The sequence below is a fragment of the Octopus bimaculoides genome, chromosome 22 (assembly GCF_046866305.1).
Source record: "Octopus bimaculoides isolate indiv1 chromosome 22, ASM4686630v1, whole genome shotgun sequence".
In the NCBI taxonomy this organism is placed as follows: Eukaryota; Metazoa; Mollusca; class Cephalopoda; order Octopoda; family Octopodidae; genus Octopus; species Octopus bimaculoides.
Window position 1 is genome coordinate 15,176,941 of NC_142949.1, and position 15,308 is coordinate 15,192,248.

The window sequence follows — 15,308 nt, forward strand, 5'->3', positions numbered from 1 at the left end:
CAGGGGCACTGGCAATGATCTCGCTCGAAAGATTTCATGTGTCGCCCGCATATGAGCCAGTCCAGGGGCACTGGCAACGACCCTGCTCGAAAAACCTCATGTGTCACCCGCAAGCTGGCCCAGGGGCACAGGCAACGATCTCGCTGTCACCCGCAAGCTGGCCCAGGGGCACCAGCAACGATCTCGCTCAAAAGATTTCATGTGTCGCCCGCACATGAGCCAGTCCAGGGGCACTGGCAACGATCCCGCTCGAAAGATTCATGTGTCGCCCGCACATGAGCCAGTCCGGGGGCACTGGCAAACGATCCCGCTCGAAACATTTCATGTGTCACCCGCACAAGAGCCAGTCCAGGGGCACTGGCAACGAACTCGCTCGAAAGATATCATGTGTCGCCCGCACATGAGCCAGTCCTGGGGCACTGGCAACGATCCCGCTTGAAAGATTTCATGTGTCACCCGCACATGAGCCAGTCTAGGGGCACCGGCAGCGATCTCGCTCGAAAAAAACTTCATGTGTCACCCGCACAAGAGCCAGTCCAGGGGCACTGGCAACGATCTCGCACGAAAGATATCATGTGTCGCCCGCACATGAGCCAGTCCAGGGGCACTGGCAACGATCCCGCTCGAAAGAATTCATGTGTCGCCCGCACATGAGCCAGTCCAGGGGCACTGGCAACGATCCCGCTCGAAAGATTCATGTGTCGCCCGCACATGAACCAGTCCAGGGGCACTGGCAACGATCCTGCTTGAAAGATTTCATGTGTCACCCGCACATGAGCCAGTCCAGGGGCACTGGCAACGATCCCGCTCGAAAGATTTCATGTGTCGCCCGCACATGAGCCAGTCCGGGGGCACTGGCAAACGATTCCGCTCGAAACATTTCATGTGTCACCCGCACAAGAGCCAGTCCAGGGGCGCTGGCAACAATCTATTTCTATTTCACTTGCTTCAACAGGTCTTCGCAGTGGGGTTTAGTATCCAATTTTAATTTAACTCGATTTCGATTTCACTTGCCTCAACAGGTCTTCACAAGTGGAATTTAGTGTCCAATGAAGGAAGGAAGGTACGCATAAGTGGGCTGGCTGGGCCTTAGATTTAGGTCTCACTTGGCTTGCCGGGTCTTCTCGCGCACAGTATATTTCCAAAGGTCTTGGTCAGAAGTCATCGCCTCAGTGAGGCCCAATGTTCGAAGGTCGTGCCTTACCACCTCATCCCAGGTCTTCCTGGGCCTACCTCTTCCACAGGATCCCTCAACTGTTAAGGTGTGGCACTTTTTCACACAGCTATCCTCATCCATTCTCGCTACATGACCATACCAGCGCAGTCGTCTCTCTTGCACACTACAACTGATGCTTCGTAAGTTCAGCTTTTCTCTCAAGGTACTTACACTCTGTCTAGTATGCACACTGACATTACACATCCATCGGAGCATACTGGCTTCATTCCTTGCGAGCCTACGCATGTCCTCAGCAGTCACGGCCCATGTTTCACTGCCATGAAGCATGGCTGTTCGTACACATGCGTCATACAATCTGCCTTTTACTCTGAGAGAGAGACCCTTTGTCGCCAGCAGAGGTAAGAGCTCTCTGAACTTTGCCCAGGCTATTCTAATTCTAGCAGCTACGCTTTCAGCGCACCCACCTCCACTGCTAATTTGGTCACCAAGATAGCGGAAGCTATCAACCATTTCTAGTTTTTCTCCCTGGAATGTGGCAGAAGTTATTTTCTGCACATTTCCAGTATTTATAGCTCCAGAACATCTGCTGCAAACAAAAACTAACTTCCTAGTTAACCTTCCTTTGATATTGCTGCACCTCTTATGTGTCCATAGCTTGCACTGCGTGCATCTTATAGAGTTACTTCCCACTCCTTTTCTACAGATCGAGCAGGGCCATCTACCTGAAGGGGTTTGTGTTTTGTCTGCCTTATACATACATATATACATACATAAATGCATACATGCATACATACATATATTCACACCCATACATATATATACACACATACATATATACATACAACCATACACACAACACATGCACACACACATGCACACACACACACACACACTCATACATACATACATACATATATTCTACAGAATGCGTTCCAGTCAGAGTGCTGAATTTGGTATAAACTACCCAACTCATGACTATGATTTCTCAAACTGAAACTTACGAAAAAAGAATCATAAAATATTTGTGTACTCACCACAGACAGAGACTTGAGGTGTTCTCTTAGTGATCCTATAATTCCAAACAGTGATATCACAAATGTAATACCTGCAAGAACAAATAGTATTTTGTTCAGATGCCAATATCGTTCCAATGGATATTGCTTGGCAGTTGTCAGTGAATTATGAATTGCATAACCAGTAAATCCACATGTGATAATCTGAAATTAAAAAATGGAAAATTTAAGAATGATACAATGCAGGGTGGATCATGAAAAAATAGGCCAGGTTCTGTAGCATATTGTAAATACAGAAATAAATTTACACGCATGATAAACCTCTCGGCCTTTCATTTACAGGTGTCATTGCATTATTTCGACCTTTTATAACAGCTGAACAAAGAAGGTACACAAGTTGACTGTTTGCTTTGTCATCCTCACCACATTAGTTGATTGTGAGATTGCACTGATTGAATACCTCCAGCCTTTTCTGCAAGAATATGTACTCAATAGTGGAAAGAGTAGAAATTGTAGAAGTATATATGAGAATGGGTTCTGTTAAGCAAAACTCATGAAATTTTTGAAGTCAAGTTTCCAGGTAAAAGCTTACAAGCAAAGAGAATGACACAAATGTTGGTTAAGAAATGGCATGCCACAGGGTCAGTGCATAACATCCCAAAACAGAGAAACCCTACAGTTCAAACACCAAGAGTTATTTAGGACACTCCTGTTGATAATAACAGTCATTGATTTAAATAACATGAAACCACTAAGACGTCTTGGAAACCAATTGATGAGAAAATCAGCTGCGAATGTTCCTTGTATTGTGTCTTTGTCTCCCTTTTCTGTCCGTTATGTTTTCGCCCAGTTTTCGTCTATTTTCCCCTTCTCTGTCTAACTTTCGAAATATATATATATATATATATATATATATATATATATATTGTTCTTGTATCTGTGTTTGTCCCCCCACCATTGCTTGACAACCGATGTTGGTGTATGTATGTCCCTGTAACTTAACAGTTCAGCAAAAGAGATTGATAGAATAAGTACTAGGCTTACAAAGAATAAGTCTTGGGGTTGATTTCTTTGGCTAAAGAATCCTTCAAGGCAGTGCTCCAGCATGACCACAGTCAAATGACTAAAGTGTGTAAAAGAATAAAAGAGTGTGTATGTGTGTGTGTGTGTGTGTGCGTATATTCTTTATTGATTCACAAACTGAGTCACTGATTTTGACGTACGAAGTATCAAAAGATTTGGTAATCTTTTGGTTACCAAATAAGTATGTTTTTGCACAACAATTCTTTTCTACTACAAAAATAACCCTGGAAACAAGGTTGGCTCGCACAATTTTGAGGTCTTTAGCTAAGAGAGACAACTCTGCCTGAACAATAATTTTTAAAGAAATCTAGACATTTTTCTTATTCCTAACCATTCAGCTTCAAATTACAATTGTTAATTGTTGGAAGTCAAGTAGACTGAGATGTATATGTAGTGTTATCATATAGAGTGGAAGTTCAATACGATATTTACACCTGCAACACATTTTACTCCACTTAAATGGAGAAAATTTCCTGTTTTACAGAAAAAAGGTTCAACAAAATGTTCAAACTTTAAATTTTTCTAAGAATAAAATTGTTGTTTTACAGAAAAAGGTTTAATAAAATGTTGCACCTTCAAAAGTTAGAAACTAGAATAAAAAAAATAATAAAAATTTAATTGGCATTTTGTTGCTCTTTTTAAAAAGAATTATCATCATCATCATCATCATTCAACATCCGCTTTCCATGCTGGCATGTGTTGGACGGTTTGACTGAGGACTGGCAAGCCAGAAGGCTGCACCAGGCTCCAATCTGATCTGGCAAAGTTTCTACAGATGGATGCCCTTCCTAATTATAACCACTCCAAGAGTGTAGTGGGTGCTTTTATGTGCCACCGGAACGAGGGACAGTCAGGCAGTACTGGCATTGGCCACACTCAAATGGTGCTTTTTATGTACCACCTGCACAGGAGCCAGTCCAGTGGCACTGGCAACGACCATGCTCAAATAGTGCTTTCTGATGTGCCGCTGGTATGGGAGCCAGTCAGCAGCCCCAGCAATGATCCTGCTCAAATGGTGCTTTTAACGTTCTCCTGGTACGGGTGCCAATGAGGCGGTACTGTTATTGGCCACAACAGCGATTTCATTTGCCTCAATAGGTCTTCGCAAGCATAAAGAGTACTCATAAGTGGGATGGTTATGCTGCACTGGCATTGGCCACGGTTATGGTCTCACTTGGCTTGCCAGGTCTTTTCAAGCACAGCATATCTCCAAAGGTTTCAAGAATAATAGTTTTAATAATAAGCTCATCTGTTTTCTTCCTCCTCTTTCTCTTCCTTGTCTCGCCTTCATTCCATTTTTCAATCCTCTCTCTTCATCTGAGTCATCATCCTATCTTTCTTTCATGCTTCTTCTCTCTCTTTTCTTCTTTTCCTTTTTTTTTTCTTCTTCATTCCCTCATTCACCTCCTTCCATCTTTCTCCTTCGAATAGACCATTATCCTTCTTCCTCGACCCACTTTTGTTTCATGCTTCTCTCCCCTCCTCCCTCCCCCCTCCCCCACTTCTTTTTCTCTCCTCTCCTCCATTCCATTTTTTGTCTCCTTCTCTCCTTAATCCCCATTAAATGCTTCTAATTGTGCTTCTGAAAATATGATATAATTGACCTTCATTTGTTAATAAAAGGAGATTGAAGTGGTAGCATTCCCCACCTTTAAAAATAAGATATGTTTGCTAATGAGATGATCATTTCAAAAAGAGCAACAAAATGCCAATTAAACTTTTTTATTTTTTTTCAATTCTAGTTTCTAACATTTGAAGACTCAACATTTTATTAAACCTTTTTCTGTAAAACAATATTTTTTTTGAAAAATTTAAAACTTAAACATTTTGTTGAACCCTCTTTCTGTAAAACGGAATTTTCTCCATTAAATTTCTTGTTTTTTAAGATTATATTTAGATTATCATTCAAGTGCCATTGCCATTGGTAGCCCAATTTCTGGTTCACCCACATAACACATTGAGGTGATTGTTGGTTTTTATGGGGAAAAGGCCACCATTGATTTTTAGTTTTTATCTTATAATGTACAGAAAACATATCTAATTATTTAGCCCCAGGCCACTCCTGAGCTAGCAGACCTATGATCAAAGATGTTTCAGTTTGACCAGCCATTCTGTATTTCTGGTACAGTGCATCTAGAAATATGTCATCAAATGCATCTTTTCTAAGAGACAGTAGGAAGTGATTTGAGGGCAATCTGGCTGCTATTTCTGACAGGTAAAGTGATCACATTGTCTCCCTGTGTTCATGTTATTCAGGTCACCCTTGAGCCCAATGAAAAGAAAGAAAAGTACTAATTTAATGAACTAATGAGAATTAATGAGAATTCAGACATAGTGTTAATTAAATTTGACCTGGCAATGAGCACTGGAAAGACGAGACAAAACATAACCAGAGTGAAGACATGACCTGATGGGTGACTTAACTTCTCTAGTGTTGTGAGGAGGAGAGGAATAGGTAGAGTAGACAGGAAAGAAAGAGTAGTAAAGGGAGATAGAGGAGGAAGTTTGAGAGAAAGAGAGGAACTTACAGCAGTAGGAGGAGAAGGTACAGTGCAAAAGAGAGAGGCAAGCGAAATGGGAATACGAAGAAGTTCTTGAAAAAATAATGTGAAAAAGATTTTATTATTATAATTATTAATTATTATGCTATAAAACTTATATGAAAACTAAGGTTTATAATTCAATGGATATTTTAACATAAAGTAGATACAATTTTAACCAAGTTTAAAAAAGTTAATAGAAATCTAAAAATTGAAAACAATCAATATTTCTAATGAGCAGTGAGGTTGCGGAATTATAGTCAAGGTACACCTGAGCTTGACCCATTAAAATATATAGTAAAATATATATTAAACCGTATTGTAAAATATATGTTACTAATACATTATTTATATTATTTACATTATTTACATTTGACGGATATCTGTCCTCATTTTGTTTGTTGTTAACACAACGTTTCGGCTGATATACCCACCAGCCTTCATTAAGACACCTGATGAAGGCTGGAGGGTATGTCAGCCGAAACGTGTTAACAACAAACAAGCTGAAGACAAATATCTGTTAAATGTAAGTAATGTACATAATGTAAATAATGCACAATTCCTCATCTCTTAAATATAGAACTGTATGTCATTAATAATCCATTCTGTTATAGGCACAAGGCTTGTAACTTTAAGGGAAAGGTCAATTACTGTTGTATCCTTAAAATGTTAGATTGTTATAACGTTCACTTCGGTATACAGTATACAGTGAAGATTCAAAAGAAAACCAGGCTCAGTCACCAACTGATGACTGGAAATCGGAGCCTTTCAGTTAGAATGTCTTTCTCTCTGTCTCTCTCTCTCTTAAAAGAATACTCCATATTTGTATAGAGTGCTGTAATTGATCACTTCTGCTGAATCAACACACACACACACACACATTTATTTATATATTACTGGTGAAGGCCAGTTTCTAGGCTTACCTGGGTTTCCCGCCATAAAGGATACCTTTTCATGGCAAAAAATCCAGGGTAACCTTATAAAGTGGCCTTCACTAGTGATAAATATAGACTGCTCTACTTTTCAGAGTGCGCTCTCCGAATTTTATGTTTTTCTAAAAAACGGTGTATGTATATATATATATATATATATAATAATATTAGGGACAAAATCCAAAATTACAGGTAAAAAACTCAATTAAAATCAATTTATAAAAAATTAAAATTAAATTGAGTCTTATAGATAAAGTATATATAAAATATATAGTTTTAGGGAAAATAACCAATTTTCAAGAACTCATCGATGAAAATCCACTATCACATATAGAAAAATTAATAATTAAAAGCACAATAAATGAGTATAATATAAAGTAAAGTAAATATCATAAGATAAATATAATAAAAAGATTACACGTGTTTCATAACCAATTTTCAAATAGAAAAGAAATTTTAAATCGATTAAAATCAATTGAAATTATCGAAAATAAGTTCTATTCAAAAATATAGCTACTCGTCAGATCGTAAGTAGAACAATAATTAGATATATATCTCAACCAACAATAAGTACCAAATGAATTAATATGAAATACTTATTATATAAAGATAGAAAAATTATTTAAAAAATATCATATCAAAATAATAACCATTCAATAATCATCCCTTCATCCATTATAATAACATGTATATTATATACAAAAAACATCTTACATAAATTATCATTGTTTTAAATTATCATTGTTTTAAATACAAGTTGAACGAAGTTTAAGTTTAAAATAATAATGAAGATAAAATTAGTACATATTTAACCGGTGTAATAGTTAAAGCTATACTATTTAAAGCTAAAGACGTTTATTTAATTATAATTAAAGATCAATTGAATAATAGAAAAATACAAGATTATTTATTTCTACAAACGTAATAATAAAAAATATGAATGAAAAAATTATGAATGGAAAAGATTATGAATGAAAAAATTAGGAAAGAAAAAATTATTAAGAATAAAAGGTTAAACTTTATATATATATATACAAAGTTTTGATTTTAAAAAAACTTTAACGATATTATAAACTATAAAGATTAATAATTAATCAAATAATATTAATCAAAAATAATCGAAAATATATCAACACTATTCCAATCGAAGTTCTAATATTATGTTGAAATGAAACTATAACTTCTAAATAATTTAGTGTTAAATAAGTTATCTATTAAAATAATCTATAAAGAACCAAATGAATAGTATAAAAACAAGAATACATATTATTTTCAAATAGTAGAAAATCTTTAGCAAAGTGAAAACAGTACTTATCCAAATTTTTCCGTAATTCAAACAAATGCTGCAATTACTGAAGTTGTCAGGAAATTCAGAAAAAGTGTTCTTGACAGATTATGTTGCGAATTCCATAACAGAGTTCAAAAGAGTTACCTTTGAAACATACTACAGATGATATGAGCAAATCTTCAAGAAAGAGTGTGAAGATTGGGACGATGCGATGTAAACTTGCTTAATCTTAAGAAAACTGGTGGAAACAGTTATTAATTTTTCTATATGTGATAGTGGATTTTCATCGATGAGTTCTTGAAAATTGGTTATTTTCCCTAAAACTATATATATATATATATATATATATATATATATACATATACATACATACACACATACATACATATATATATATATGTATGTATATATATACTCCAACACACGTGTGTGTACATATATTATTTCTATGTATGTACATATTTAATTATTACGCACACAAATACACAGAAATATGTTAATTTTGGGTTTGTTATTTCTCATAGCAAAAGACAATTATAAAAAAGTTAGTCTTTGTTTGAAAGTAACCTGTTTTGATATCAGCCAGATATATGTGGGGTGGGTGGGAGTGGACAGCCGACAGAATAGCTAGCATGCTGGACAGTATGGTTAGCAGTATTTCAACCGTTTTTATGTTCTGAGTTCAAGTTCTACTGAGATTGACTTTGCTTTCATTCTTTTGGGGGTCGATAAAATAGCAGTCATGCACTGAGGTGAATATAATTGTTTTAGGGATGATAGGAATAATGGTACACCCCTCTCATGGGAAAAGTGGTATGAGATAGTCACTAATGATAGGAGAGTACAAGACAGTGCGAGAGAGTACATAGTAGGAGGTCAGAGATAGTTGTGTCTTTACTGATTTTAGTAAGTATACTGTATACCGAAGTGGGGATTGTAATAATCCAACATTTCAAGGATTATAACAGTGGCGACGAGGATTTAAACAACTCATGAGGAATTAGGTAACTCCAATAGGAGTTAATAAATTCATAAAGTTGATGTATGAATTTTACGAAAAATTGTAAAAGTATGGAAAATTTATTGGCTGGAAATTTTATTTGGTTGAAAGAACAACAACAGTAGCAGATATAACTACAAGAAGCAACAACTACAACAAATAATATTACAGTAACAAATGCTGCAATTACTGAAGTTGTCAGGAAATTCAGAAAAAGTGTTCTTGACAGATTATGTTGCGAATTCCATAACAGAGTTCAAAAGAGTTACCTTTGAAACATACTACAGATGATATGAGCAAATCTTCAAGAAAGAGTGTGAAGATTGGGACGATGCGATGTAATCTTGCTTAATCTTAAGAAAACTGGTGGAAACAGAAGATGAACGATACAGTAATTATGTACTCTCAAGAAAACATTGGGACATATACTTTAATGACACAATAGATATATTGTGTAAAATTTTCAGTGAAAAAAGCTCATTGTTCAACACATGTTGGAAGTGTCTGAATATAGACAAAAACAACAATGAGGACTATATCACATATGCTGGTAGAGTTAACAGGGAATGCAAGAAGTTCAAACAGGATGAATTAACGCCAGATGTATACAAATGCCTGATTTTTACACAGGTACTAACTGCCGAAAAGGATGGAAAAGTTAGAACTAGAATTCTCACTAAGCTGGAACAAAATTAGGATGTAACCCCACAGCAAGTGTCAGAAGAATGTGAAAGGATAATCAAATGAAGACATGATGCAGAAGAAATTGAATGTAAAAGATTGTTTCCAAGTAAAGCAAGTGTGAAATAGTCAGAATAGAGATAAAGTGTTTTCTAAGAAATATGACAAAATTCAGGAAATAAGCCTATGTTTTGCATGTGGAGGTATACACCTGAAGAAAAATTGTCCAATGAAAAAAGTGGAGTGCTTTTGTTGTGGTAGTATAGGACATATAAAGAATGAAGATATAAAGAACGAAAATGATAAAACGTCAGAACAAAGGAAAAAGAATAAATAGTATGTCAGTGGAAGAAATTGGTAATATAACGATGAGGGAATTCATGAAGTTGAAAATCAGAAATACAAGTGTTAAAATGCAATTGGACACTAGTAGTGATATAACCATTATAAACGAAAAAATGTGGAAATATGTCAGTAAGCTGAAATTAATTAAATTAAAAGAGGTAGTACATGATGTTACAGGAGAAAGGTTATATTTTTTTGGTGAATTTGTATGTAATGTAACATTTCAAGGTCAAATGAAAAAGGCAAAGATTTATGTGTTAAAAAGTTCACTTAATTTATTCAGCACAGAGTGGATGGAACTATTCAAAGTATGGAATAAGCCCATAAGTGTTTTGTGTGGAAATATACAGTGGGGGAAATGAATATTCATACATGTCAAAATTCTTTATTTATTTAATTTCTAATGAACATAAATGGGATATATCAATACTATATTTGCATACACATGCATAAACTAAGAATATGCAAAAGAAACTAAAAAATTATAGTAACTAATGAATTTATATACAATTATAAATATTTAGGAGTGAAAAAAGTATTCGTACAGAATAAATTTATGAGTTTCTATGCCACAAAATACAATTAAAATAATTTTTTTTTACTAGAACTTTCTCGTTTGTTCCAATAATCTTATCAGTAGTCATTTTTAAGTGTCAAAACCCTAACTTCTTCATTCATCACTGAGACATCATAAAGTAGTGTCGTAATAATGGCGAAAAGTAAAGAACTCACAAATTCAGTGAAAAACTTAATTATTGAACAGTGGAAAGCAGGTAAAAGTTACAGGGAAATATCAGAGACCCTTTGTATTCCATTTTCTACCATATCTTCATTTATTCAAAGATATAAAAAATCGGTAACTGTTGAAAACAGAATAAGATCCGGTGCACCATGCAAGATTTCCCCTAGATCTTTAAGAAAAATGAAGTGAAGAATCGAAAAAAATGCAATGATCACCAGAAAGGAGTTGCAAGAAGATTTGTTAGCTTCAGGGACTAGTGTTACACTATGAACAATCAGCAATGAACTTCATAGGAATGAAATGAAGTCATGCTCTCCTAGAAAAACTCCACTGTTGACTAAAAGGCATAGAGATGCCCATTTAAAATTTGTTTATGAACATAAAGATAAATCTGATACATTCTGGGAAAATGTTCTTTGGACAGAGTCAAAAATTGAATTGTATGGATGAAATTCACATAGCCATGTTTGGAGGAAAGATGGTACTGCCTATTCACCGAAAAATACAATTCCTACTGTAAAGTTTGGAGGTGGCAACAACATTGTGTAGGGGTGTTTCTCTGCAAATGGCACAAGCAATTTACATGTGATAGATGGTAGAATGGATGCAGAGATGTACCAAAATAGTTTGAACAATGATTTATGGGACTCTGCAGAAAAGCTCCAGCTTTGTGAAGGGTGGGTTTTACAACAGGATAACGACCCTAAGCACACGGCGAAGTCTACCAAAAATGGATTGTCAATCACAATATAAAATTATTAGAATTGCCAAGCCAGTCACCTGACTTAAACCCCATTGAAAATTTGTGGTGTTATTTGAAAATTAAAATTCATTCAAGAGTCCCAATGTGCATTCCAGATTTGAAGAAAATTTGTCGTGAAGAATGGGAAAAAATTCCTAAAGAAACATGCAAGCCATTGATTAAGAACTACAAGAAGAGATTGGTTGAAGTAGAACTGAATAATGGTTATGCTACGAAGTATTAAATCAGAATTATCAGTTATTTATGTTCTGTACGAATACTTTTTTCACCCCTAAATATTTATAATTGTATATAAATTCATTAGTTACTATAGTTTATTAGTTTCTTTTACATATTCTTAGTTTATATATGTGTATGCAAATATAGTATTGGTATATCCCATTTATGTTCATTAGAAATTAAATAAATAAAGAATTTTGACATGTACGAATATTCATTTCCCCCCCATGGTATATATGTCTATATATATGTATATATATACATATATGTGTGTGTGTATATATGTGTGTATATGTATATATATATATATATATATATATATATATATATATGCATATATATGTATATATATATATGTAAGCATATATATGCATATATATATATATATATATATATATATATATATATATATAATTAATTAACATAATATGGTAAAAAATCCTCCACCAAATCTTAGTCACAATTTATGTTCCTAATACTAGCTTAATGATAACCAAGTTATTTTACTAAATTCTTTTTTCTATTTTAAAATTAATTGAAAGAAACACAAAGCATCTCAAAATAAATGCAGTAACAAAAGGGCTAAATTATCAATAAATTCATTTATATCCATTGAATCTCTCCATTTACAAACTTATTAATTATATATATATATATATATATATATATATATATATATATATATATATATATATACACATATATACATATATAAAGGAATGAAGCCAGTATGCTCCAATGGATGTGTAATGTCAGTGTGCATACTCGACAGAGTGTAAGTACCTTGAGAGAAAAGTTGAACCTAAGAAGCATCAGTTGTGGTGTGCAAGAGAGACGATTGCGCTGGTATGGTCACGTGGCGAGAATGGATGAGGATAGCTGTGTGAAAAAGTGCCACACCCTAGCGGTTGAGGGAACCTGTGGAAGAGGCAGGCCCAGGAAGACATGGGATGAGGTGGTGCACGACCTTCGAACATTAGGCCTCACCAAGGCAACGACTTGTGACCGTGACCTTTGGAAATATGTTGTGCATGAGAAGACCCGGCAAGCCAAGTGAGACCATAACCCGTGGCCTATGCCAGGGATGTAGCTAACCCACTTATGTGTACCTTTACTTCATTGGACACTAAACTCTGCTTGCGAAGACCTGTTGAGGCAAGTGAAATCAAAATCGAACTAAATTAGATGACTGGCCCTCATGCCAATGTTTCCTTCATTGGACACTAAACTCAGCTTGCGAAGACCTGTTGGGGCAAGCGAAAGTGAAATCGTGATGGCACCTGTACCAGTGGAATGCTAAGTGCACCGTTCGAACGTAATCGTTACCAGCATCGCCCTCCTGGCACTTGTGCCGGTGGCACGTGAAAAGTCTTTCGAGCGAGTTCATTGCCAGTGCCACTGGACTGGCTCCTGTGCAGGTGGCATGTAAAATACACCATTTTGAGCGTGGCCGTTGCCAGTACCGCCTGACTGGCCTTCGTACCTGTGGCACGTAAAAGCACCCACTACACTCGGAGTGGTTGGTGTTAGGAAGGGCATTCAGCTGTAGAAACTCTGCCGAATCAGATTGGAGCCTGGTGTAGCCATCTGGTTCACCAGTCCTCAGTCAAATCGTCCAACCCATGCTAGCATGGAAAGCGGACGTTAAACGATGATGATGATGATGATGATATATATATATATATATATACACACACATATACATATATACATACATTATACAAAAGTTTGAAAATGGAAAGATTCAATGAATGAATTAATTTATTAATTATTTAACATTGTCTATGATTGTTTCACTTCACACTCAATTTTATATACATATATATAATTATATAATATAAACAATATATATATATATGCATATATACATACATATATTCGTTTTTCTTTTTCTTTTTTCTTTTATTTGTTTCAGTCATTTGACTGCAGCTGTGCTGGAGCACCGCCTTTAGTCAAGCAAATTCTTTGTAAGCCTAGTACTTACTCTATCAGTCTCTCTCTTGCTGAACCACTAAGTACCGGGGATGTAAACACACCAGGACTGGTTGTCGAACGATGTTGTGGGGACAAACACAGACACACAAATATATACATACATATATATACGACGAGCTTCTTTCAGTTTCCGTCTACCAAATCCACTCACAAGGCTTTGGTCAGCCCGAGGCTATAGTAGAAGACACTTGCCCAAGGTGCCATGCAGTAGGACTGAACCCAGAACCATGTGGTTGGTAAGCTAGCTACTTACCACACAGCCACTTCTGTGCCTACTTACATATATATGTATATACATATGCATATATGGGTACAGGACGTCATAGAACATAAACAACATGAAATACGAAATACGAAAACATGGAATACAAACTTTTTTTTGCGAACAACAAAAGAAACAAATGGAAAACAAGACAAGTAACATAAAGAACAACTCTTCATCAGTTGTCGGCTGTATTATCTAGTCTGCATTACAAGTAATTATATATACATACATGCACACACACATTCATCTATACATAGATATATCTATATATATCTTTGTGTGTGTGTGTGTGTGTGTGTGTGTGTGTGTACACACATATGTATGCATGTATTATATGCCAGAATAGATACAAATGAACTTACTGCACATGAAAGGAAGTTGAGAGAAAAGAGTGTGTATTTAACACACAAACTGATCTCAGATTTTTCTTCATATTGTTTCTGTCTTTCCACAAATTTGGTAGTTCCAATTGAATTACTTCTCCATAACCTTTCAATCATCTTTTGCGAAAACAATGTCATATTCGGTCACCGTGCTTTTATATGTCTGGTGTTGCTGCTGCTCTTGTTAATCTTACTGTTTTAGTTGTCAGTTTGCCGCCTTCTTCTTCTTCTTCTTCTTCTTTGTCTTCTTCTTCTTTGTCTTCGTCTTCGTTTTCTTCTTCTTCCTCTTCTTCTTCTTCTTCTTCTTCTTCTTCTTCTTCTTCTTCTTCTTCTTCTTCTTCTTCTTCTTCTTCTTCGTCTTCGTCTTCCTCCTTATGATTTTCTCATCTTTCTCAATAGTTTTGTTTGGTTTTAGTTTCAAATTTAGAATTGACACTTAATGTATTCCCTTGCACGTAATGTAATAAACAACAACAAAAATTGGGTAGATAGATGGATGGATGGATAGGTAGATAGATAGATAGATAGATAAACAGGTTGTTAGATAATAAGTGATTGTTTTGTTGAGACTTGCAGTAAGTTAATTTCTGGGTTAAAAAACCTCTTTCCTGTGAAGAGATGACTGGAGGATAGTTATCTAGTGTGACGCAACAGCAAGCTACCCCAATATGTATACAAGCTTAAGAAATCCTGAAATTCTAGAAATAAGTTCTTCTATTGAATAGAATGAAACAAGTGACCAGTCTGGTTCACAGCAATGTCAACTGATCCAACAATAACAATAGCTACGAATGAAAATAACTTGAAAGTTTTAATGTACCAATCATGAAGCTCAAAGCTTGAAATCACCTGATATGTCAGGCCACTTTGTGTAAATGTATA

General features: G+C 35.5%; 1 protein-coding gene across 4 annotated transcripts in view; it reads right to left on the reverse strand.

Moving 5' to 3' along the window:
• The window catches only part of LOC106874493 (tetraspanin-5), a 55,942-nt gene that overhangs the window by 14,174 nt on the left and 26,460 nt on the right, over positions 1 to 15,308 (reverse strand). For 2 of the 4 annotated variants that reach the window (XM_089339788.1, XM_089339787.1), the window contains one exon: positions 2,212 to 2,394. In XM_089339788.1, coding sequence (XP_089195914.1) covers positions 2,212 to 2,394 — 183 coding nt within the window. Of the gene's footprint in view, positions 1 to 2,211; positions 2,395 to 14,405 lie in introns of all 4 variants that reach the window. The other 2 variants (XM_014922239.3, XM_014922238.3) reach the window with 2 other exon arrangements.